General features: G+C 50.7%; 1 protein-coding gene across 19 annotated transcripts in view; it reads right to left on the bottom strand.

The window, feature by feature from the left end:
• Positions 1-26,144, bottom strand: part of MAPK8IP3 (mitogen-activated protein kinase 8 interacting protein 3) — a 59,630-nt gene that overhangs the window by 5,917 nt on the left and 27,569 nt on the right. For 18 of the 19 annotated variants that reach the window (XM_085863092.1, XM_085863090.1, XM_085863099.1 and 15 more), the window contains 6 exons: positions 24,382-24,585; positions 2,253-2,418; positions 1,107-1,217; positions 844-924; positions 577-644; positions 305-453 (listed from right to left, as the gene is read on the bottom strand). In XM_085863092.1, the coding sequence (XP_085719218.1) occupies positions 305-453; positions 577-644; positions 844-924; positions 1,107-1,217; positions 2,253-2,418; positions 24,382-24,585 (779 nt within the window). The remainder of the gene's footprint in view (positions 1-304; positions 454-576; positions 645-843; positions 925-1,106; positions 1,218-2,252; positions 2,419-24,381; positions 24,586-26,144) is intronic. The other variant, XM_085863093.1, reaches the window with a different exon arrangement.

Here is a 26,144-nt window from a genome sequence, read left to right as displayed (position 1 = left end):
ATATAAAAACGGTTCCTTTCAAGTTGGAATACTTTTCATTTTTATCTTTCACTTCCAGAATATCTGGCTTTATGTCTTCCTTGAACAATTAGGTGCTCTCAGATGCTGTGAACACCCTTTATGTAAATTAAGCTGCAGGATTGAAAGTGTTGAATTGTGTTCATCCCCCTTTCCAGCCAAAACCAACCCCCCCACCCTCCCCAACTACGATCGTTCTCAAAGAGTACAAACATCACAACATTTGTACAAATACTTGTTTCACACGAAGATTAACCGTTAAAACTTTTGTCATCGTGATAGTCACCTCAACGCGCATTGTCTCAGGCTGCACCACGTGGATCTTGTTGCGATAGCCGCACCATACGCGGTCCCGCACCACGGCCATGCAGCGGATGGAGTGGTGTGGGCGGCCCAGGTCCAGCAGGTGATAATTGCTTAGGTCCCATGGTCCATCTGCGGATGGGTGAGGAAATAAAACAATAATTTATCACTGTGTCGATAAAGGTAAAACGAAAGAATAAATTGGAATTACAAGACTGCTCATCAAAGGTTTTCAATTTACATCCTTTACCTTACCTGTGGCTCGGTGGAAAATCGCCAACGTCCCGTCGGCAAGAGCTACCAACACCCGGCCACGGACGTGTCTACGACATCCCATTCATGGAAACGAGAGAGAGAGAGAGAGAGAGACAGACAGACAGACAGACAGACAGACAGAGACAGATAGAGACAGAGAGGTCGAGGTTGGAGTTTACAATAATGGACAGGGAAACGGAAAAGCATCCAAAATCATTGAGAAAATCAAAATGCAAAACGAGAAAGAGCTAATCAAACACCCCTTACACGATGCTCAGGACGGCATCTTTGAGCTTGATCGAGTGCAGACAGTGTTTCCAGCCAGAAGCGGCCAAGTGTACGTACAGACTGCAGGGCACGTACAAGAAACAGCGGCAAACTTTTGTTTTTTGTCAACAAACTTCAGTACTACGACTCCATCATTTCATGTTTTGTACAAAAAGAGGTGGTGGATTTTAAAAAGCAAATTCAAAAGGAGACTTGATGTGAAGAGGTGCATTTATGGAGCGTGGGATTCTCCGATGCCTTACCAGCCGTTCTGAGCTCCCAGCCACATTGTTGGCTCTGCACTGCTGACCTCCAGTTCAGAAGCACTATGTCCCAATGAGCCACCTGGAGAAGTACCTGGATGTTTTGGCTCCCTTCCAGGTCAAAAACAACAAACACAAAAGATTTGTTTGAAGCGAGAATATTCAACTGAAGCTGCCAACACTTATGGACGTTGTATGGTTTACTCATGTGCTCAACTAAGATGATGGTGCAGGGGAGCCCGAGAAGATGAATTAACGAATGTTTCACCCACGGGTGTTCGCTGAGGATACGGAGCTGCAGCACTGCCAGCCAGATGACCTAATGACTAAATTAGAGATTTTGACGAAGCAAGATAGGACAATAAACTCCTCTAGCTATGCGCATGAGCAGCAGGAGGTTATGCTTTTGAATGTAATTTTCCCAGCCATCTCAACGTCCACTTGTATGGACCACAGACTCTTGGTCAGGATTCACAAGACAATAGTGGGTGTGGCACATGGTTCATGCGTACCTCAACAATGAAGCATCGAGGCTGTTGGTGACAAGTGCCCTCCAATGAGCCACGTGCCACTCAGAAAGAGACTGGCTCGAGTCAGCAAAACAACCAGGTTGACAGGATGGCTTAAGAGGTACGCACACTTGCCCCATCTCTAACGCGTCGAGCCTGAGGTCAAATCCCGACCCATCTATAAACTGTCATCCTGGTATTTCACAGGAAGGGTGATTGTGTGTGTGTTGCATCCATCAGTTGGATGATAAATGGGTGTCCCATCTGCTGGCATTTGTTGGTGGATGTTAAAGATCCTACGGTGTCCTTCACTAAAGAGTAGGCGAACCATGGCCAAATTACAAATCCCTGCTCTTTCCAGCAAAGGGCATTGCAACAGGAGCACAACTTCACCCTCAGCCAATGACATGACCCCACAGCTTTGTGCTACATATGAACGAAGAAGAAGAAGAAAAATAACCATGAAAAGGTTCCAATGAGCCATACTCCTGTGTTTCCCTCAGTATGGCATTCAAGACTACTTGGTGGTACAGTATGTAAAATAAAAGAAATATATCAATAATATTCATTCGTATTCCAATGTCGTTCACAGATCAACAGAACCTCAAGGCACTGGCGTGACCTTCAGATCTCGTACCCTGGAGAGCCCTCGGTGCTGCCATCTGGCGTCCCCTGCTGTTCAGTGAAGACGTGTTCCGTACACGGTCCAGTCCTGGTCAGACCTCCAGCCACAGGTGCAACCTCTGGTTCCCCGTCTGCACCCTCCGTTGCCTCTGTCGCTTCTTCTGTCACCAAGGCTGTTGCTGGCACATCCCATCATGTTATGAGTTTTATAGCAATATCACTTTATGTTCATTCTCCACATAATGGAGGAGATATTAGGGGGTATGCAAAATCAGCTACACAACTATGAATCATGGAGCCAGAGATTTTAATTTTATTTTAATGACCATTTCAGCCAAACCTTTTATTGCTTTGCTTGCCGCCCCCCCCCCTTTCCCCCTGGTTTCTGCAGGGCGCACACGGTTCACCATCTACCCCCTTCTGGTGTAACTCCCTAAATCCAGGATCACTGCTCACCTCCACTCATTTGTTCCTCTTTTTCATGCCTGTGGAGCCAACTTCCACATCCTTTAATCTCATTCTTCCCTTCAGGTCTTCAGGACCACTGTTCACCACCATCTCAGATCATTCCCCATCTAAAACCACGATCTTTTCTACCGGGGTTCGCCCTACTCCTCCCGCTGCCCCGCACCCACCCCATCCCTCCTTCCTTCCAACTTTCCAGTTTTTTCCGTCTGTACCCATCTTGTCCACCCCATTGCATCCTCCCCTGTCCCCCATTCCTCCCCACACCCATTGTTTGTCCACCTCCCTCTGTCTTGGCCTTCCTGTCTGTATGTCTCTCTCTTTTTCTCTTTCTCTCTTCCCTTTGATGAGCATTCTTGGCCTTTCTTTGGATTTTTATGGTTTCTGGAGGGGGGCATTAAGTGTTTAATCTTGAAGTCCACGGTGTTCTGCTTTCATGATGAACCATAATTTAAAGTGCGATCAATTGGCTTGTATTACGAGTTGGCTGGACTGGGAACCATCAGCGATCTCAGATCGCAGCCCTCGAGTATAGCAAAGAGTTCGATCTTTGGCATGTCGGCCAAACTACGGTCATCTGCGCATTGCATCAGTTGGGCCACACCGTAACATATGGACACAGAACAATTGAGAATGGTTTCACCTGTGCAAATTTATGCTCGATTTTAAATTTTATTCCTGTTGAGACTGCATCAGCAATATGTGGCCGTGGTTGGACCATCACTGATGAGAGTGTGTGCGCGTCGACAGAAAAATAACGACTATTCATTTTCCCGAACGAATGCACAAAACACAAAATTTGAAGGAGAAAGAGTGATCGCTGGTACAGAAAGCACGACGCCGTAGTGTCAGGTGCACGGTCATGTCGATAAGAGAGGAAAGTGAAGTAAAAGCCTTTTCCAGATCCCAAATACGGATAAATATCCAGACAAGAGAATTAGCAAAGAAGTGGCTTCACAATACAGGAACTGGCCATACTGTTGACAAATTTTCTCTTGGAAGGCACATAATAGTTTGTGAAGATCACTTCGAGCCTTGGTGTTTTCAAAGAAAGCAACAATGACAGACTGATCTGTTGGGATAAAACGTGAAAATGAAAGCATTGATAGAAGATGCGTATTGTTTTACAACACAAAGCTCTGAAAACTGACGAGCAGAGAGGCAAGGGCTGTTAAACGTGACACGAGAAAGGTAAACAATGTTACGGCAAGGGTTTTCTTGGGCATTCTATATGTACATGGGGAGTATCAACGTAAGAAAATGGAACCATACCTGTCTTGCAAAGTATCGTGTCCCAAATCGCCCGACTCACAAAGTATCATGCACCAACTTTCACTTCAACAAATTAATGAAAAGAGCAACCAAAATGTCTGGGTTCGCCATGTGCTTGGCCCCAGGAACTAGAGTTAAACAAGAACAGTCGTTTTCGTTAAATTTATCTTGATAATAATACGCTTATTCATTTACGTGTGTCGGCAACATTCGGTTCCACACATTGGTTGGACAGTTCGCCAGATTCCACCCACGACTTATTATTTAACGAGAAAATACCACCCATCGCTTTTCTGATGGGAATCGTAGGGGGGGGCGAAAGAAGGGGGTTTGGGGGGAGAGGAGGGAGGGGGAGCAAGGAGGGAGGGAGAGTGAGGATGGGTGGGGGAAGGGAAGGCAGACGTGCGGTGGAGCGTTAATTACGATTCATACTGTCTCATCAAAATGATTCTGCATAGAATGACAGTGAAGATGGAAACAAAATAATGTCTGAAATCCATGTTCTACCAGTCATTCAATAAATACCGCCTGGAGAGAAACTCCCGTCCAGAGACAAACACCGCCCGGACATAACCACTGTCCGGAGATAGGGACAGAGTGGGATATGGTGGTGAGAGAGAGACAGAGACAGAGACAGAGACAGAGACAGAGACAGAGACAGAGAGAGAGAGAGATATATATATATATATATATATATATATATATATATATATATATATATATATATATATATATATATATATATATATATATATATATATATATATATATGCGAGAGAGATGCGAGAATAGGACAAAGAGGGAGAGAGGGGTGGGCGTAGGGGAGTTAGCAGAGAGAATATGTTTTGCTTTATGAACAAACACACTATATATATATATTGTTGCGGTCTTCGCGCCCGCCGGCGTGCGACGGCCACGTAACTCGAATCGCGGCACGTCGCCCACCGGACGGACAATCCAGTCGTGACCCTCTCGGACTAACGCCGGGAACCAGTCACGGGTGGACCTTGCGGTCTCACCGCGATCGAGCCAATCAGCCCCCGCGTGGGATAGGGTTGCTCGCCAAATTCGAACTACCTAAGTACCCACGCGGAGGGTAGACCGGGCGATCGCACCTCGCCGCAGGTCGACTTCGGACACGGGCCACTTAAGCGACCCGTTCCGTACTATCAGAATAACCGAGCGGTGTTATCGTCGACCTCGACGGTTCGATTAATTATCGGGCGTTTTCAGCCCACTACCAACCCTTTACGTGAAGCAAGATGGGGATTCAATGGGGGAAAAGACGAAGCGAAGCGGGAGAACAGTTCAACAATAAAGCACATTTATTCGCGACGAACGGAAAGCACACAAATACAATTCCACCAAATGCACACAAAAAAAGAAAACACAATTCCATTTACACAAAAAGCAAACATAAAAGTGAAAACACAGTGCAGAGCTAATACCGACTACCGAGCACACGGCAACACTTATACAATTCTACTTCACAGACGGCGCCGACAACACATACCCAAAACCAAGGAAAAGAAATCCCCAAGAATGAGGTAGGCCTGAGGCCGAGACCGGGTCGGGCCTACCCGTCTGGTGATGAGACGCGGAGCGGCGATGGCCCCGCAACCCGCGGGCCTCGTGGACAGTGCCTGGCTGGGGGTGGGAACGGGGCCCCCTTGGTCGCACTATCTCAGCGCGGGGGGAAACAGGAGGGGGTTGCTGATGCTCGGGGTATAGAGGATCTTTATTATATGCGACGAGCGTCTCCACCTCGGCCAGGTCGCGCTGTCGGACTCCCTCGGGTGCAGCTTCCTGCACGACGCGAGCACCCCCTCGTCTGGTGTCGCCGCCTTTCCACAGCTCGTCCCCTCCGTTCCGACTCCAACGCACACGACGAGCAGCTCCACCGCCCGCGAAGTCTTGACCCTCTGCTTCCGACTCTCCTGCTTCTTGACTCTCCGACCCGTTCTTGTGACTCTCCGTTCTCGTTCTGCTGACTCTCCGACCGACCCTGACTCTTCGTTGGACTCTCTCCTTCCGACTCCTCGTTCTCGTTCTGCTGACTCTGCTTTTCTTGACTCTCCGACCCGTTCTTGTTTGCGACTCTCTCGTTCCCGTTCTGCTGACTCTCCTTTGCGACTCTCCGTTCTCGTTCTGCTGACTCTCCTTTGCGACTCTCCGTTCTCGTTCTGCTGACTCTCCTCTGACTGACGAACACCGTCCTTTTATCCCCCCCGTAACTTCGCCTTTGACCCCCTCCCTTTGACCTTTCACCTCGCTCCCCATTGGCCCGAGAAAAAGTGGGCGTGAAGGCTTTTTGATCCACAAATTTGCATATATCGATCGCCCTGGGGGCGGGGCCAATTCGCCCCTCGCTCACCGATTGGACGGCAAAAAGTGGGCGTGTGTCGTTTTTGATCCGTTTTTGAAGCAGAAAATCCGTGATTTTGTACACGCTGTTCAACGTGCGCCCTACACGAGTCCAGCATCGGTGCCCATGAGTGGCGCGAGATGACGGTGATGCGATGGTGGCGAGTTGTGACGGTAAAGGTCGTGGCGGTTGTGGTGAAGCGGCGTTGTGGTTGGTGGTTGTTGTTGTGGTTGTGATCATGGCGGTTGGTCCAAAATAAAGATAGTAAAAGAAAAACGGCTATCCTGAAGAGTCGCAGCACGTATAAATGACATGTATTCCCACTAGACAACGGGTTTGGGCCTAACTACACATGCACTTACCGAGATACCTCACCTAAGGGACCTGAATGGTGGTTTGCGAATCTGGTAACCACAACACTACCCCCTTCCCTTTTTACAGACTCGTCCCGAGTCGTCAAATTTTCGTGTGCCATCATGTGTAGTTTTCCCCTAGTACATTTTACCTACGGATCCCTGAGTGCGACATTCATGGTATTCGTGTCCCCAAAATAAATAACCTGAGGGCTGCGTAACTACCTAAACAAACTCACTCACACGGACGACTTAAATAAAATTGCCGGCGCTAGACAGACATGCCGGGGGCGCACTCATATTTACAGTACATCTTACCTTAACTTACAAATTTTACACTAAACCATGGCCCAGGATCAATGAACTCTGCAAAAAGAAAGCAGTTAGCAGGGAGCCAGGCTGCCCGCATGCAGTCTCTGGCTCAAACAATGCAGGTGACAGGGAACGTGGCTGGCTGCTCACACGCAGTCCAAGGCCTTCCCTTTCGAACTGAACGCAGTGAACCACAACGGTGCATGGGCTGCACAAACGCAGTCTCCGTGCCAGCTCAAGTGGCACACGCAATGAGCACAACGAATGGATGCATGAATGGATGGACGCAAACACGGTGCACGGGCCGCCACTGCAGGCCCGTGTTGTAGCTGCCAACAGGGCAGTTCTCGCAGCTTGCAAACTGTTGCCTTGATCCTGGCGCACATGGAAATGAACAGGGGGGGGGGGCAAAGCAAAAATTGAACGGGGCTGGTGAACATGGGCAGTGGGCATGGCATGGCAAAGGTGCAGGCAACACACAGCCCGCAGAAGAAGGCCGCTGCAGGCAAACACAGCCGGCAGATGAACTGGCCGGCACAGGCCTTGAAGTACCACAGCTGCAGATGATCCGGCCGGCACAGGCCTTGCAGCAACACAACAGCTGCCGATCAAGTTGGCCGGCCTCCGCCTTGAAGCAAAACACGGCCAGCCGATGGAGTTGGCTAGCCTTTGCCGTTCAGTGGAGGTTGGTGGAGGGAGTGCGGTGGTGCTGGCCACTGGAAGGCGGGCTCGGACCTACCTACCTGTCTCCCTCCCAACCTATCGCCTTTGCCTGTCACTGTACATACCCACTCCCTTAATTTGTCAAACCCCAATTTAGCCCCAACTTATTTTTTTGTTGTTTTTATTTTTACTTCCCCTTTATAAATCGTCCCCGAACCCCCTTTATCGTCTTTGTTCGGCTAACCTATCCTGTCACCTAGCCTACTCCCAACCCCTACGTTCCCTTCCCGGAGGGGAACAAGGGAGAGCTAACGTCCTGTGTCGAGGCCCAACGAAGCCTCAGAATGGCCTCCCCAGAGTTCGGCGATCTATAACCCAAGTGGGTCCAGCGGCCCACAACGAGAGCGAGGGGATGGATGGTGCGGAGGGGTACATCTCCTAATCTACCCTATCCATTTAACTGTTAAACTACCCCGGGGCTTTCAACAAGCGCCTCTCGCTTAAACTATTGGTTCTAACAACCCAGATTCCCGTTGCCTGTGTTGGTGTCCTCACAATTTCGGGCCTCGCCCCCCAATTTTCTCTCCGTGCCCTCACACGGTCTCCTGGCTGGGACACGTGGCTCTCTCTGGCAGGCACGACCCTCTGCCGAATCTCCCGCTATGGCACCCCCGGGCACTACACTGCCTCCGAGCCTACCAGCTCCCTAACACCGGGGAGTGCCCCCCATGGCACCTCCCCTGAAACGCACACGTGGCAGGCCGGCCTCCCGGGCCCCTTTCCGAGGGTCACCCGTGCCCACTGCACTGCCCACGCGGCTAATGGCGCCCCGGGCCCACTACTCTATCCCGGCCCCCCATGGGCCCATGGCCTACCGCGGCCGACTAGCCTGGTGCCCGGGGTACCCACTCAGCGATACTCACCTTTCGCAGCCACGCTCCCAAGCCCGTCAACAGGGCTCCTGCACCCCTCCAAATGGGTCTCGAGCCTACTTTCCCACCAACAGCAAAACGACCTCCATTTTTCAATTTGACTAACCCAGCTAACTCACTTTACTCTGACCCCGGGGTCCCTTGGGCGGGAGTCACTCCTCCCCCCAATCACTCATCGCACCATGCATTCCCCATTCGCTCCATTCACACAGACCCGCTGGCCTCACTCACTCATCATGTCTTCACCTCATAACTCTTCAATACACACACCGCTGAACTCTGCCATCCTTCTAACTGCACCCCCTAACTAGCTCGTGCTCCCACGTCGTCCCTTAAACTAGTAGCACGTTCCTTTTAACACTACGTAGCTAAACTACGTCCCCTCTACACATTCATAAGTCTGTCTCTGTCTCCAAATAAATCATTTTATTTCCCAACCTAAATCTGGCTACAATCCCTCTAACTAATCCATTCCACGGACTCCATGAGGACTTACCCCTGCCCCATGGAGTCGGTCTAGCTAAGCTAACCCTTCCCCCTAACTAGTTTTCATCCTGTGCCCAGTCTCAAGGGGGTCTTTCACCCCTTGCCCAGGAATCCTGTACACCCGAAAGTGAGGCTTGCTTCTTTTTTTTTTTTCCATGCGCAGCACCTGCGCAGCAACTCAGAGCTCGCGCACTTTACACCTGCCCGTGACGTCATGCAGCTGCACGTGTTCCTCGTCCCTCCTTGGACGGGACCATCCGGCAGAGATACCCCTCCTGCCGGATTCCAACCACACGTGCAGCCATGACGTCACCGTGCGCAAAAAAAAACACAAGCCCCACGTCTCGAGGGGTTCCCCACGCGAACACATGTGCTTTGCCCGTTGGAGCTTAACACACACGATCGCGTGGAGAACCCGTCCGGTCCAAATCCGTAGTCCTGCCTAAACTTTGTCCGTCCGCGGGATCGGCAAATCCACCGCGTGCGTTTCCGGACCGGGACTTCACTCTCGCAAGCGAGCACGTGGCGGTCTCGTGCGTTGCACAGCACGGACCTCGTGCTCACTGCTGGGTGAACCCGGCACGGTCCGCGAAACAACTACAGCCGCTACTCGGCTTTCGTTCCTCCCATGTCGCCGTCGTCGCCATTCGACCCACGCACACCTGCGTGTCACGACGCACACAGTCCACTCCATCACATTCACACCGGGAGATGCGGCTGCGTGCTCCCGCATGCCAACCGACATCTCCCTCACATACCGCTCTCTCACACACACGGTCTCCCTTGCATTCGGCGACCTTGCACACAGCCGTTCACTCACGCATGCGGGGACACTCACCCGCGGTGCCTCATCCACACACCGTGCCTCACTCACACACGCGGGGGCACTAACCCGCGGTGCCTCACTCACACTCCGTGCCTCATCCACACACGCGGGGGCACTCACCCGCGGTACCTCACTCATACACACGGCGACACTCACACACGCGGTCTCTTCCACACACGGTGCCTCACCCACACACGCGGGGGCACTAACCCGCGGTGCCTCACTCACACTCCGTGCCTCATTCACACACGCGGGGGCACTCACCCGCGGTACCTCACTCATACACACGGCGACACTCACACACGCGGTCTCTTCCACACACGGTGCCGCACTCACACCTTGCACCACACACACAGGGACAACCACACTGGGGATTCGTGTCCCCACAAGGGTCTCCGGGGCCTCTACACCCCCCAAGCTCTCCGTGCACCCGTCCACAGCACTCGTCCCCTCAACCTCGCAAAACACGACCGAACTCACCTGGTCGTGACTCGCCTCAAGGGGGCATACTCCCTCCCCTCGTTCCTGGAGGAGGCCATCCCGCTGCTCGCACCGGGTCCCTACACGCTCCGCGAGCTCACCCCCATTGTCCTCCACTACCTCCGTGTGTGCGTGCGCGTCACTTACCCCGTCTTCATCGTGTAGTCTTCCCTCTATCGTTCCCATCTCCCGTGTCTCTGCCAACTCTTCACCCTTTACCTCCCTTGTCTCAACTATTATTTCTGTTGTCGTCACCTCGTGTCTCGTCTCACACGTTTTGGTCTCCCCATTTAATTTTTCCCTTTCGGTCATCGTCACGACCCTCGCCCAACACGTTCCACGAATTATTTTTTCACCCGCCTCCACCGCGGGCCTGTCAGCCGTTGCACCCCCACCCAGCTCGTTTGCTCCCACACGTGGAGTCGCCATTCCCAGCTCCCTGGTCACGGCCTTCATGCCCGCCTGCAGGCATCGGCCCATGTTCTGCGTCTCACCCCGTAGTTCTTTCATTTCTTCCCTCATTTGCTGTGTATTCGCATCCATCGTCGTTTTCACTTCATTTGTATTTGTATCCATCTTTTCATTCATGCCTTTCATTTCGTTTTTCACTTCATTTGTATTTGTATCCATCTTTTCGTTCATGCCTTTCATTTCGTTTTTCATTTCATTTGTGTTTGCATCCATTTTTTCGATCATTTTCGCATTCATCTTTTCGTTCATTGCCGCCAGCATGGCGCATAGCTGGGCCATGTTGGATGCACTCAGCTGAGCCGTTTCGGCAAGGGTTGGGGAAGGGTTTTGGTGGAGAGGGGGGGGGGAGGTGTCATACTCTGCGGCCGCTGCCGCACCCATTTCAGGTTCTGGGTTTAGTTGGGCGAGTCCGTGTTCCTGCACAATCAACATTTCCTGCTCGGGGATTCCATCCTGGACCATGGACTCTACATTATTACACATATCCATTTCTAATACCCCCGGCTCCCGCTCGCCTTGAGACGCCATCTTGCTTCTCGTGAAGGGTTAATTTGCTCGCTCGTAATTTGGAGGGAATCGGGGGTCGCTTCTCTCACCCCTGGACCGATTCCCGTGAATTTAGCCGGAGACAGGACAGCCCGTTTTCCTGTTCTCCGATACCAGTGCCGCGAAGAGGGCGATGGATTTGTATCCCACTTCTGACACCAGTGTTGCGGTCTTCGCGCCCGCCGGCGTGCGACGGCCACGTAACTCGAATCGCGGCACGTCGCCCACCGGACGGACAATCCAGTCGTGACCCTCTCGGACTAACGCCGGGAACTAGTCACGGGTGGACCTTGCGGTCTCACCACGATCGAGCCAATCAGCCCCCGCGTGGGATAGGGTTGCTCGCCAAATTCGAACTACCTAAGTACCCACGCGGAGGGTAGACCGGGCGATCGCACCTCGCCGCAGGTCGACTTCGGACACGGGCCACTTAAGCGACCCGTTCCGTACTATCAGAATAACCGAGCGGTGTTATCGTCGACCTCGACGGTTCGATTAATTATCGGGCGTATTCAGCCCACTACCAACCCTTTACGTGAAGCAAGATGGGGATTCAATGGGGGAAAAGACGAAGCGAAGCGGGAGAACAGTTCAACAATAAAGCACATTTATTCGCGACGAACGGAAAGCACACAAATACAATTCCACCAAATGCACACAAAAAAAGAAAACACAATTCCATTTACACAAAAAGCAAACATAAAAGTGAAAACACAGTGCAGAGCTAATACCGACTACCGAGCACACGGCAACACTTATACAATTCTACTTCACAGACGGCGCCGACAACACATACCCAAAACCAAGGAAAAGAAATCCCCCAAGAATGAGGTAGGCCTGAGGCCGAGACCGGGTCGGGCCTACCCGTCTGGTGATGAGACGCGGAGCGGCGATGGCCCCGCAACCCGCGGGCCTCGTGGACAGTGCCTGGCTGGGGGTGGGAACGGGGCCCCCTTGGTCGCACTATCTCAGCGCGGGGGAAACAGGAGGGGGTTGCTGATGCTCGGGGTATAGAGGATCTTTATTATATGCGACGAGCGTCTCCACCTCGGCCAGGTCGCGCTGTCGGACTCCCTCGGGTGCAGCTTCCTGCACGACGCGAGCACCCCCTCGTCTGGTGTCGCCGCCTTTCCACAGCTCGTCCCCTCCGTTCCGACTCCAACGCACACGACGAGCAGCTCCACCGCCCGCGAAGTCTTGACCCTCTGCTTCCGACTCTCCTGCTTCTTGACTCTCCGACCCGTTCTTGTGACTCTCCGTTCTCGTTCTGCTGACTCTCCGACCGACCCTGACTCTTCGTTGGACTCTCTCCTTCCGACTCCTCGTTCTCGTTCTGCTGACTCTGCTTTTCTTGACTCTCCGACCCGTTCTTGTTTGCGACTCTTTCGTTCCGACTCCTCGTTCTCGTTCTGCTGACTCTCCGACCGACCTCTCCGTTCTCGTTCTGCTGACTCTCCTTTGCGACTCTCCGTTCTCGTTCTGCTGACTCCTCTTCTGACTGACGAACACCGTCCTTTTATCCCCCCGTAACTTCGCCTTTGACCCCCTCCCTTTGACCTTTCACCTCGCTCCCCATTGGCCCGAGAAAAAGTGGGCGTGAAGGCTTTTTGATCCACAAATTTGCATATATCGATCGCCCTGGCGGCGGGGCCAAGTCGCCCCTCGCTCACCGATTGGACGGCAAAAAGTGGGCGTGTGTCGTTTTTGATCCGTTTTTGAAGCAGAAAATCCGTGATTTTGTACACGCTGTTCAACGTGCGCCCTACACGAGTCCAGCATCGGTGCCCATGAGTGGCGCGAGATGACGGTGATGCGATGGTGGCGAGTTGTGACGGTAAAGGTCGTGGCGGTTGTGGTGAAGCGGCGTTGTGGTTGGTGGTTGTTGTTGTGGTTGTGATCATGGCGGTTGGTCCAAAATAAAGATAGTAAAAGAAAAACGGCTATCCTGAAGTCGCAGCACGTATAAATGACATGTATTCCCACTAGACAACGGGTTTGGGCCTAACTACACATGCACTTACCGAGATACCTCACCTAAGGGACCTGAATGGTGGTTTGCGAATCTGGTAACCACAACAATATATATATATATATATATATATATATATATATATATATATATATATATATATATATATATATATATTTGTACTTGGCCAATATTGGCAATTTTTTGGTAATCATTGGAGTCAGTCTGATTACCAACTACAGTCAGTACTGTATCCAATCGAAAAACCTTGAGTCGCCTTCACCCTTGTTTTGGGGGGATTTCAATTAAAAAAATTATAAAAACAACGTTGCATTATCGACGTTTCAAAGACATGTGCTGCCAATCGTCGAGTGATGGGTGCAAAAAAATTTGGCTCCGTAATTTAGAAAATAGGTTAATGTGGAAAATGGCTTGGACATAGTGTTATCAAATATATCGTTACGTTTATGGGGTAGATGGAGGAATTTCATCGGAAAGATAGGAGTGTATAATAGAGTCGCTTGGTCCATGGACGTGTAGGAGACATCTCGATGTAAACCAAGTCGGGAAACTGTGAGCTTAAGTGTTACGTGTCACCACACTGGAGGTGGTGCTGTGTTAATGAGGTAGGGTTTAAGGATATGTTTCTCCCAGTATGTGATTGCCCTTGTGACCTTTTCCTATGTTTTTGCAATTCAAGACTGAGAATAAAAAGGGATCACGTCCTTAAAACAACAACCGAGCTGCACGTTCAAGCAGGCAGCAAAACCACGGAGTGGATGATTAATGGGCGTAACATCAGAGAGAAGAGGAGGGAGTGATGATCGCGGTCAGTCTCACATTGGGCGAGAAGAGTGGAGGGGAATTAGGTTCGGAGTGGGACACGAAGGAGAGCGGGACAGAAGCGAGTGAGAAGATGGCGGGTGGAAGAGAAGGGCATTACGGCTGGCTTTCCCTCGACACGGTGAAGAAGGCTACACGATTCTAGTGTTCATGCTGAGGTGAATTGGCTCGCGTGATGGAGCGAGACTGGCCATTGACTGTTGGCTGGATCGTATGAGACCAGCCTCAAAGCCTCATGTTGTGCCATCGGTGGAAGAGACCGCACCATTTTGCAGAGCAGCGGCATCGGCAAGCGCAATCAACGAAAGAAGTTGCACGGCGGTTTCTGAGCCCTGGTGTCGAGTATTACCACCCGAATTGCCTCCTGTATGTTTTCCTGCCCAGAGAGCGGCTTGGCACCATTTTGGGTGCATTTTTCTGCGCAGTGACGAAACGGTTTGGTGGCCTTCAAGCTTCTGAAACTCACCTCTGGGCACACAGCTAAGTTCCGGGATAAAGGAGGGATTTTTCTTTGTTTTATCTGTCTCCTTGTCTGTATTGAAGTCTGTGTGGAGGCCCCTTGAAATTATATTTAGCTTCACCTCATGTTCCGTTTTTATTATTACCCTTTGAATTATTATTACCATTGTAAATATTTGATTTATTTTCATTAAACCGCATATTTATTCAAGTTACTTGTGTCTGTCTATTTGTTGTGGGCTCGAGATAAACCACTGTGCTGTGCTTCCATCCGTTATGGGCATTTGCCACCCTCCCATCCCACGCATGCCATAATCTCCGAGAATCTCGGCCGGGAAATCGTTTGGCTATCCGTCTGGGTAGGTAAAACCACCTGGACATGGCAATATTTTGCTTTGAAACTCACAAAGAGAAACATATAACCTTTGTAAAGCACACCCGGTTCATATAAAATAACCAATCTAGCCATATGTACCTCTACCTCGTAGCAAATGCCGCCTGTACATCCCGTTCAGGACACGAACTGCACCTCAATCGACTACAGGGCGCTCAGCAAATGGCTTAAGCACTCAAGCAAGCACTCCAGTTATATGGTTAAGAAACGGCTTGCTTGGCAAGCGATAGCAAGCTGATTGGTCATGGCACATACCCGTAAAAACTAAAAAAAACATTGCCGGTTTCTTCACATTTTCAGATTTCACTCCAGATTATGAGTTATTTAATCCACATGATCCGATCCTCCAGACTCAAATAATATTTCAATGATATACTGTAATTAGTTCGTGAGAGTCGATCGTGGAAAATCGTATCATATTGTTATGGCGCCGGTGCGTCGGCCGCGAGCCGACCGCTCTGACGGAGCCGCAGGTCGAGTCAGCCCGACCGATCGCCCGGAATATAGATCGCCGCCCGGATAAGTCCGAGTCGACGGGTCCTTGTACAAGAACCGAAATCCGCCAATGGGCAGACCACGTGGGGTAGGGTTGATTGCCAATCTTCAATGTACCTAAATACCCACGTGATCCAACTACCGGGGTATTTCACCCTCAACGGAACTCGTATGGAACAAACCACTGAGGCGAGCCTGTCCCTTGCGCGATTCCGAGCGGCTTAATCACCGAGAACCGTCGGTCCAAATGTCCCCCTTTTAAGGCAAACCAACGGCTTTCTAACTACCAACACACGAAATGATCAGTCAATGAAAGAAACGACGCGACGAACTGAAAACATGTAACAATTGGGGTATTTATTAATAATAATGGGGAACTAGGGAAGCACGTAAGAGCAGAACTATACCGACTATACAAAATGCAATGCAAACATTTACAGCACACAAAGCACTTAACAATTTCCTACTTATTAGACGGGCCCACGGACACATGTACGCACACACACACCCAAGAAATGGTGGCTGAGGCCTTTAATAACACACTCCAGCTCGGAGGACAGGTGAGCTGAAACCCAGAATCTATCTCGAACCTCTCCACCTCGTGTGGTCTTCAATTTGTTCGGACCCGGGCTCCAGCGAGAGCGAGCTGGATCCAATGGCCATGAGCCGCGATCCTTCCCGAGCTCCAGCGAATCGTCCCGTGCTTCTCAACACGTGCTGGTGAGACAAGGCGCCGATCCTTCCCGTCAATGCGCCGCTTCCCCGAGGAACCACCTCCAAGATGAGGTCGATGAGTCACACCAAGCCAAGAACCAAACAGAGAACTCAGAGCTCCACGAACCAAGAAGAAGGAGAAGCCACCACTCGCAGCTCGAGCCGAGCGACCAGCTCAACTCTCTTCCAAACAAAGCAGCTCGAAGCAAAAAGCTCTCCCGAGCCAAGCAGGACCCGACGGCCTGCTGAACAACTACTCAGCAGAAGCAAAAAGCTTCCGAAAGCCTCAACCCTAACCCAAGCCAAACAGGACCCAACAGCCTGCTGAACGACTCCCTCACTCCGAACCCAAACAAAGCAAAGTATCTCCTCTTATCCTTCTCCGCCCCCTCCCCCGCGCCCTTTGCGACTCATCCCCTCGTGCTCCATCCCCCGCTCAACCACGGGTGGGAGGGAGTTGTTTACGTCCCGTGATTCAGGACGGGCGGGCTTTTCTTCCTCTTCGCAGAAGAGGGGGAGGGACGTCTCCATTGTTCGCTCCTTAGCTATTAAATCGATCCGCAGCGCATCTAATCGATTTCTAAACATTCAAACAATGGAAGGTGAGCTATCTCGGGAACAAGCACTTATCGACATAGCTGACTAAAGGAACCTGTATGTTGTGTGCAATCGAATTCCAAATTCGTAACACTACCTCCTCCCCTTTTTACAGACTCGTCCCCAGTTGTCAAATTTTCGTGTGACCAGCATGTGTAAGTTTTCCCCTAGTACGTTCTACCTTCGGATCCCTGAGTGCGACATTTCTTTATACGTGTCCCAAAAATAAATAACCTAATGCGCTGCGTAACTAACTAAACAAACTCTCACAGACTCATTCGGACAACTTAACTAAAATTGCCGGCGCTAAAACAAACATGCAGGTGAGGTTCCACGTATTTACAATTTTCATTTGACTTATCCATTACTTAACCATGGCCCAGGACTTGTGATCTGTGAAAGGGGAGAAGGTAAAAGTCATTTCAAAGTTCATTGATGCAGGGGAATGGATGGAGATGGTCGCAAAACACAAATGAGCATGATGGATGCACGGGCTGCCTGCAGGGCAGTCCTTGCAAAACTGGATGTTCCTGGCGCACATGGTGATGGATGGACACAGAGGCAAATGCAAACAAGGGCTAGCAGGCATGGGGTCATGGCAGAGGCAGGCAAACTAGGCATGGCAAGGCAAGCCCATGCAGAACAGGCGGCTGCAGCACAACAGGCCGGCAGGTGAAGCTTGGTTCCATCAGGTCTGGAGCGAGTGCGGTGGTGCCGGCCGCTTTGAAGGCGGGCTCGGACCTAGCCTACTGTCTCCCCCCACTCTATCGCCTTTGCCTGTCACTGTCCATACTCACTCCCTTAATTTGCCACACAACACAACAAAATTTATCCCCTCTTTATTTTTATTTCCCTTTTATAGTTGTCTTTCCTAACCCCCTTTATCGTCTTTGTCTGGCTAACCTATCCTGTCAGCCGAGCCTACTCCCAACCCCTACGTTCCCTCTCTGGAGGGGAATAGGGAGAGAATAGCATCCTGTCTCGAGGCCCAAAAAAGCCTCAGAATGGCCTCCTCAGAGTTCAGCGATCTACCAAGGTGAGTCCAGCGGCCTACAACGAGTGAAGGGATGTATGGTGCGAAGGGGTACATCTCCTATCAACCCTAACATTCATTAACCTGAAACTACCCCGGGGCTTTCCAAAAATGCCTAACACTTTAAAGCTATCGGTTCTAAAAACCATGATTCCCGTCGATTATAAATTTGGGCCTTGCCCTCAAATTTTCATTCGTGCCCTCGCACAATTTCCTGGCTGGGCAGCGTGGCTCAACTGGCAGGAACTCCCCCTCTGCCGAACTCTAACCATGGCACCCCCAGGCCCACAGGCTGCCTCCGAGCCGAGCTGCTCCCTACAACGCGGGGGGTTGCCCTCTCTGGCATTGCCCCCCTCCGACGCCCACGTGGTGTGTTGATGCCCCGGGTCCCTTTCCGAGGGTCGCCTGTGCCCAATACACTGCCCCCGTGGCATTCTGGCGCTACGGGTCCCGTTTCCGTCAGATCGCCCGTGCCCACTACACTATCCCGGCCCCTCTTGGGCCCTTGGGCTACTCTGGCCGACGAGTCCGGTGCCCGGGGTGCCCACTAACCAAAACTCACCTTTCCACAGCCACGCTCCCAGCCGGTCCATGAACTCTTGCACCCCTTCAAACAGGTTTCGTGCCTTCTCTCGACACCAACAACAAAACGAGCTCCTGTTAGTAAATTTGAATAACCCACTAACTAACATTAAACTGACCCCAGGGTCACTTGGGTGGGAATCACTCCTCCCCCCCAATCAGTCATCGCACCATGCATATCACATTCACTCCACTCACACACTTGGGCCTGCTGTCCCACACTCATTCCTCATGCACTTTCCATTTCACAACTCACACCAACACTCGATACTGCCATCCTTCCTAATTAAATCCCCTGAATAACTCGTGCTCCCTCGTCATCCCTTAAAACTCATGCACGTTCCATTTACTCTACGTAGCTAAGCTACGTCTCCACTACACATTTCCAGTCTGTCCGTGTCTCCAAAAATTCCCATTTCCTAAATCTAAACTGAAATCCCTCTAACTAATCCATTCCACGGACTCCATGAGGAACAATTCACGTCCCCATGAAGCCGGTCTAACTAACTCTAACCCATCCCCCTAACTAGTTGAATTCCTGTGCCCCCTAACAGGGAGGGTCTTCCACCCCCTGCCTGGGGCTCGTGTCCACTCGAAGTGGCGAGGCTTGCTTCTTTTTTTTTTCCTGCGCACACCAGCGCGGAAATTCCCAACCTGCCCGTGACGTCATGGCAGCTGTTCGCGCACCTCGTCCCCTTGGACGGTAACATCCGGCAGGGATTCCCTTCTGCCGGATTTCAACCATGCAGCCACGACGTCACTGCGCACCCCAAAGCAAGCCTCATGGTTCGAGGGGTTCCCCACGTGAGCACATGTGCTCTGCTCGTCCGTAACCCGCGCCGCGGAATCTCCGATGACGTCATTCGCACCCCGAACCTGCGCGATCTCTCGCGCAAGCCGGGGTACGCTCAGCGCATCGGGGAAACCGCTTCACACGCTCTGCGAACAGAACGCACGGCGCAGGCCACATGGAGCTTTACAAACACACTCGCCCGGAGAATCTGTCCGAATCAAATTCACAATTCCAGCCGAGCTTCTGTCCGTCCGCGGGATCGGCTTCATGCACCGCGTGCGTTTCCGGACCGGATTTCACTCGCGCAGGTGCGCACGTGGCGGCCTCGTGCGAAGCACGGTACGGACCCCGCGCGCGCTGCTGTGCCAATCCGGCACGGTCCTCGAAACCACTACGGCCGCTACACGGCCTTTGTCCCTCATCAGGCACAGTCTTTGTCGCACTCTCACACGCACCCTGACGCTCACACACTCCACCATGGCACTCGGACACGCGGTTGTGCCCTCTCGCATACCAACTGCCATTTTTCTTTCATACCGTGACCTCACACACGCGGTTTTTCACACACGGCGCTTCTCCCTTAAACACCTTTTCACTCGCGCATCGTGCTTCTTCCATACACGGGGTTTCACTCACACACGGGGAAATCGCTTACACACGCCATAACACTTACACAATGCGTGCTTTCCAGCAAGCATGTCACCACACTCGTAACCACACACACACCGGGACGACCACGCTGGGGACTTGCGCTACCTCAAGCGCTCCCGGGGTCTCCATACCCCCTCCCCCCCAAGCTGCGCGTGCACCCATTCACAGCACTCGCCCCCTCTACCTCGCAAGGCTCAACCGGACTCACCTCGTCGCGATCCGCCTCGAGGGGGCACAATCCCTCCCCTTGTTCCTGGAGGAGGCTCTCCGGCTGCTTGCACTGGGTCCCAACACAATGCACCAGCTCACCTCCACTACCTCCATGTGTGTGTGTTCGTCAATAGTTTCGTCCACTTCACCCCCTCTCGCCTCTATCTCCCGTGTCTGTTATTTCTATTTCCTTCGTCATCTTTATTATGTCCCTCATTTCTACGTGTCTCGCCATACACGTCTTAGTCACCCCATTTAATTTTCCCTCTCTGTCACCGTCATTTTCTCTGTCACCTCCACGAGTCTCGCCCAACACGTCTCCCTTGTTATTGTGACTTCGCCCATCTCCATTGCGGGACCGACACAATCCACACTCCCCCCTAGCTCGTTCGCTCCAACACGTGGCGCCGCCATGATTCCTCTTGTGCCCGTCCCTATTGCCTTCAATTCCCCCTTTGTTTCCTGCTGGAGATTCAATCGCATGCTCTGCATTTCACCCCTCAGTGTCTGCATATTTGCATCCATTTTGTTTTCCATTCCATCCATTTTGTCATTTGTGGCTTGAAAATCGCCCTGCAGATCCTGCATGTTTGCAACCATCTCTTCCATTTTGCTGTTCATTTTTGTCAGTATTGCAAATAACTGGCCCATCTCAAACGAACTCGGCGCAACCGATCCGCCCTCATGGGTCGCAGTTTCTCTGGGGACTGGGGAAGGATTTTGACGGAGGGGGGGGGGTGTCAAAAGCCGCCGCCCCCGCCACCGCGCCCATCTTGCGCTCTGTTTTTGGTTGTGGGGAATGATCCTGCACGGTGAATTCGTCCTGGGCCTCTGGTTCCATTAACTCCACATCCACCTCACTACCCACCTGGCTCAACTCGCCTTGGCTGAACATTTTGTGTGCTGGGAATAAAATTTATAACGCTCGTAATTTGGGGACACGGGGGGGGGGGGTTGCTCCGTATACCCCTGATCCGAATCCGTAAATTTTGCTACGGAGGCGGAGGGGTTCGTATCTCCACTTCTGACAACCACTGTTACGGCACCGGTGCGTCGGCCGCGAGCCGACTGCTCTGACGGAGCCGCAAGTCGAGTCGGCCCGACCGATCGCCCGGAATACAGATCGCCGCTCGGATAAGTCCGAGTCGACGAGTCCTTGTACAAGAACCGAAATACGCCAATGGGCAGACCACGTGGGGTAGGGTCGATTGCGAATCTTCAATGTACCTAAATACCCACGTGATCCAACTACCAGGATATTCCACCCTCGACGGAACAAACCGCTGAGGCGAGCCTGTCCTGTGCGCGATTCCGAGCTGCTTAATCGCCGAGAACCGTCGGTCCAAATGTCCCCATTTTACGGCAAACCAATGGCTTTCTAACTACCAACACACGAAATGCTCAGTCAATGAAAGAAACGACGCGACGAGCTGAAAACATTTAACAATTGGGGTATAATGGGGAACTAGGGAACCACGTAAGAGCAGAACTATACCGACTATACAAAATGCAATGCAAACATTTACAGCACACAAAGCACTTAACAATTTCCTACTTATTAGACGGGCCCACGGACACACGTACGCACACACACACCCAAGAAATGGTGGCTGAGGCCTTTAATAACGAGCTCCAGCTCGGAGGACAGGTGAGCTGAAACCCAGAACCTATCTCGAACCTCTCCACCTCGTGTGGTCTTCAAGTTGTTCGGACCGGGCTCCAGTGAGAGCGAGCTGGATCCAATCGCCATGAGCCGCGATCCTTCCCGAGCTCCAGCGAATCCTCCCGCGCTTCTCAACACGTGCTGGTGAGACGAGGCGCCGATCCTTCCCGTCGATGCGCCACTTCCCCGAGGAACCACATCCAAGATGAGGTCGATGAGTCGCACCAAGCCGGGAACCAAACGGAGAACAAAGAGCTCCACGAACCAAGAAGAAGAAGAAGCCACCACTCGCAGCTCAAGCCGAGCAACCAGCTTAACTCTCTTCCAAACAAAGCAGCTCGAAGTTAAAAGCTCTCCCGAGCCAAGCATGACCCGACGGCCTGCTGAACAACTACTCAGCAGAAGCAAAGAGCTTCCAAAAGCCTCAACCCGAACCCAAGCCAAACAGGACCCGACGGCCTGCTGAACGACTCCCTCACTCCGAACCCGAACAAAGCAAAGGATCTCCTCTTATCCTTCTGCGCCCCCTCCCCCGCGCCCGGAGTGACTCATCCCCTCGTGCTCCATCCCCTGCTCAACCACGGGTGGGAGGGAGTTGTTTGCGTCCCGTGATTCAGGACGGGAGGGCTCTTCTTCCTCTTCGCAGAAGAGGGGGAGGGACGTCTCCATTGTTCGCTCCCTAGCTATTAAATCGATCCACAGCGCATCTAATAGATTTCTAAACATTTAAACAATGGAAGGTAAGCTATCTAGGGAACAAGCACTTATCGACATAGCTGACTAAAGGAACCTGTATGTTTTGTGCAATCGAATTCCCAAATTTGTAACAATATAATGCATGAAATTGCTCCAAGCTCCTGATTGGAAAACTTGAGCACTTACAAAAGTGATGAATACAATGATTCGTGGGTATGAAGATCAGGAATTTGATATCACTGAGGAAAGTGAAAAAAAAAAACAACAAACAACATTTTGAGTGCTTTATCGTTAATAAACCGTTGCGGCCTGTTCCAACTCAAGGCATTGTTGAGCAGGCCAAACAAAATCGCGAACTAAGTCTCCAGCAAGGTAACCGACAAAGATGTCTCAAGACCCCCATCGAGAGTGAGGTGTCCAAGGATGTGCCTGATAAAGGATATAATTAAATAACGCGATTCATTATCTTCAAAAGGGGGTGTTTTAATTAACCCAAACACCCAATTTTCACTCATGCACTTCCTTGGAGTTCCCTTAGTATGCATGCAAAGTTTCAGGCTGCTAGGTTTCATAGTTTCCATGTTGGACGCCAAAGACATCTTGGAGCTATCATGTTCACGATTGTCATGCCTTCCTTGTAAGTTTTCCCTAACTTGTAAAACTAACAAAGTGATAGTTGAAAGGATTTGAGCCAAGACGTCATGGGCCTTTTGAAGATCAGTCTCAGAAATTGAGGCAGCGGTCTGTTTTACTTATATACCACCCAAATTTCTATGTGGCATTCTCTCAAGCAGGGCTTAAACCATGTCATTGCTTACTTTCAACAATGTGTATATTTGCATCAAGAAGAGGATAATTGGTGTCGGATCTTTGTATTCACATCTTTTCCGCGCATCTCATGAGATTGCGAGTTGGACAGACGACCGTGATGGGTGGGGAGGGGGTTTGAAGGTTTGGAGTGCAAAGAGGATCGACGCCTTCGGGTTGGGACTTGTGGTTGGGAGGCAGAGGTTGAGGACTTGGGGTTGGGAAGTGAAGGTTGAGGACTTTTGGTTTGTGAGGGGGGGGGGGTCGAGTTGAGGACTTGAATTCACATTTTGCATTACGTGGAATTTCCACAGGTCCCTGCTAGTCGTGTAATAAATCCCAGTGCTGGCAACACAAGCAGTCCTTCACAATGTCTGCATGCACACCTGTCCAAGCTCTCTCTCTGCTCACATTCTCCTCCACACTGTCACTATCAGACATTTTGTTCCTCCGAAGTCAATGCAGTTTGAACATTCTTTTGCAACATTTCACTGTATTCCGGTTCAAAAGAATATGGTTATATTCCAGCAGAAAAATCCATTGCAAAGGGGAGGCTTGTTCCTATATGGTACTGGTGGCTCAGTAACTGTCTACTGGTGATGTGCCGTCATTTCCACAAGTACTTCCACCGATGCATAGCGTTACGCAGTCTCTCAAACGGAAATTTTGTCAAAATTTGTTCGACTTGGCGCACTGCTGAATGCGTGTTTGGATAAAATATATTTAAATATCAGATTACGTCAGTATTTATTGCTGGGTTTAATTGTGCTTCAAGACGTCTTATCAATGGTGTGAGCGCAGTCGAATGCAGTGGCTCTGGTAAAGATAGACCTTCGAACTCTAATTGATAAAATATATTGTTTATCCTGTCCACAGACATAAGCCTTCACAGATATTATTTCGTAAGAGTGGCCCAAAGGTCCAATGTCGTAGAAGCAAAAGGAAACCTTAGAGTACTGTATATCACACTGCAGAGCTCAATTCTGTCCCCTTCCAACATGCGAGTTGGAATGTTAACTTTAAAAGTTGGAATGTTATATCGTTAAAAACCCCACCGCATCATACCAGCATCACTGTCAGCACTTGGAGACTCTCCAAAGGATGGACTCTCGGTTTGCAGGCTCTTGCACTGCACGGACGCACAGCCAACGAGCGTTATACCGCCCAGCACCCCGTCATCTGGACTGCCCCCAACAGACCCCTCGCAGACACCAGGAGAACCAGGAAGAGGCATCACCTCACCGATGGGGAAATCAGAATCCTGTGCAGCTGCATTGTCATCAAAAATGTTACTTTTCCAAGATTATATTTGTCCGAGACCACAAGCTGAAATTTCTGAATGAAACCATTTCAAAAATGTGTGTGTGTATGTATATATATATATATATATATATATATATATATATATATATATATATATATATATATATATATATATATATATATATATATATATATATATATATATACATATATACATACATATACACTTTATCTATAAGGCAGCAGATGCATATATGGTGAGATATTTTGAAACATGTGGAGTGTGATGAGCACTCCCCTGATCCCCATTGGACACAGTCCTACACCACAGTGTCCAATGGGGATCAGGGGAGTGCTCGTCACACTCCACATGTTTCGATTTGCCTGCCGATCACATCATGTGCCTTCTGGTTGAATGGTTTGCATTAGCAGGAACAATCATCTGGGTGGCAGACAGACAGTTGCTCTGTGTGGATTATGCGGTCTTACCGTGTGAGACATAATCGGCGGCAATGCTCACCACAACAGTCAGGAGGTGCATCTGATCATATACATACGCACGCACGCACGCACACGCACCTGATGTTTCAAAAAAGTGGACCTTTTGAGAAGCCTGATATTCTGTTGTTTCTAATGCTATAACCTTCTCTCTTTCAGGTTATGGTAGTAGTAGAATGCCATTTCTAACAAGTAGTCAGTAGGACCCTATGTCAGCTATGGTGTTCATCATGGAACAAAAAGTGAAAATCGTGACTTTGTGGTTTGAGACAAAATCCTCTGTGCAGGTGCACCGACGCTGCTGTCAGTATTACGATGTTAACACCCATAATGGACCTTCTCATGGGAGCATTCAGTGTGGGGAGCACTTCCAAGTACATGGAAGTGTGAAAAATCAAAATAAAGGCAACAATGGCCACCCACCAAGTGTTATCAAGGACCAAGAGAACATTGATCTTGTGAGAGATTCTGCTATTGAAAGTCCTAAGAAATCCCACCGTTGGTGTTCCCGAGAACTGGTGATCTCAGCCTCATCCGTGTGGCGCATTCTCACTGCTGAACTCAAGCTCGCCCCCTTCATAATATCTGTAAAGCATAAGCAAACTCTGAATGACATGGCAAGCTGAGTAACGATACGTGATTGGTTCAGTGACTGAATGGAAAGGTACCCAAATTGAATCTACTCCTTGTGGTTCAGTGATGAAGCACACTTTGATTTGAATGAGCTATCAACAATCACAACAACATCCTCTGGGGTTGCTTAGCCTCCTGAGGAGGTGTCTGAGATGTCTCTCAATGGCCCCAAGTCCACTTGCTTCTGCGCACCCAATGCCAGATGGGGTATAACGGGACCGTATTGGTTCGAGGACACCAATGCGAAGATGGTGACAGTCAACGGCGAGCGGTACCACGAGGCCTTACGCCGATTCCCCGCTGTTCTCGCTCAACTCCTGTCTCCAGGCCAACTCAGACTTGCATGGTTCATGCAGGTCGGTGCCCCATCGCACACTGCATATGAAACCATCGACTTGCTCCACCAGCTGTTTGGAAATCGTGTCATCAGCTTG

This window comes from Eptatretus burgeri, chromosome 17 (genome assembly GCF_056783735.1).
Source record: "Eptatretus burgeri isolate ZD-2024b chromosome 17, Ebu_testis_v1, whole genome shotgun sequence".
NCBI lineage: Eukaryota > Metazoa > Chordata > Myxini > Myxiniformes > Myxinidae > Eptatretus > Eptatretus burgeri.
The sequence above is the reverse complement of the archived record's forward strand: the minus strand, read 5'-3'. Positions and strand labels throughout refer to the sequence as shown.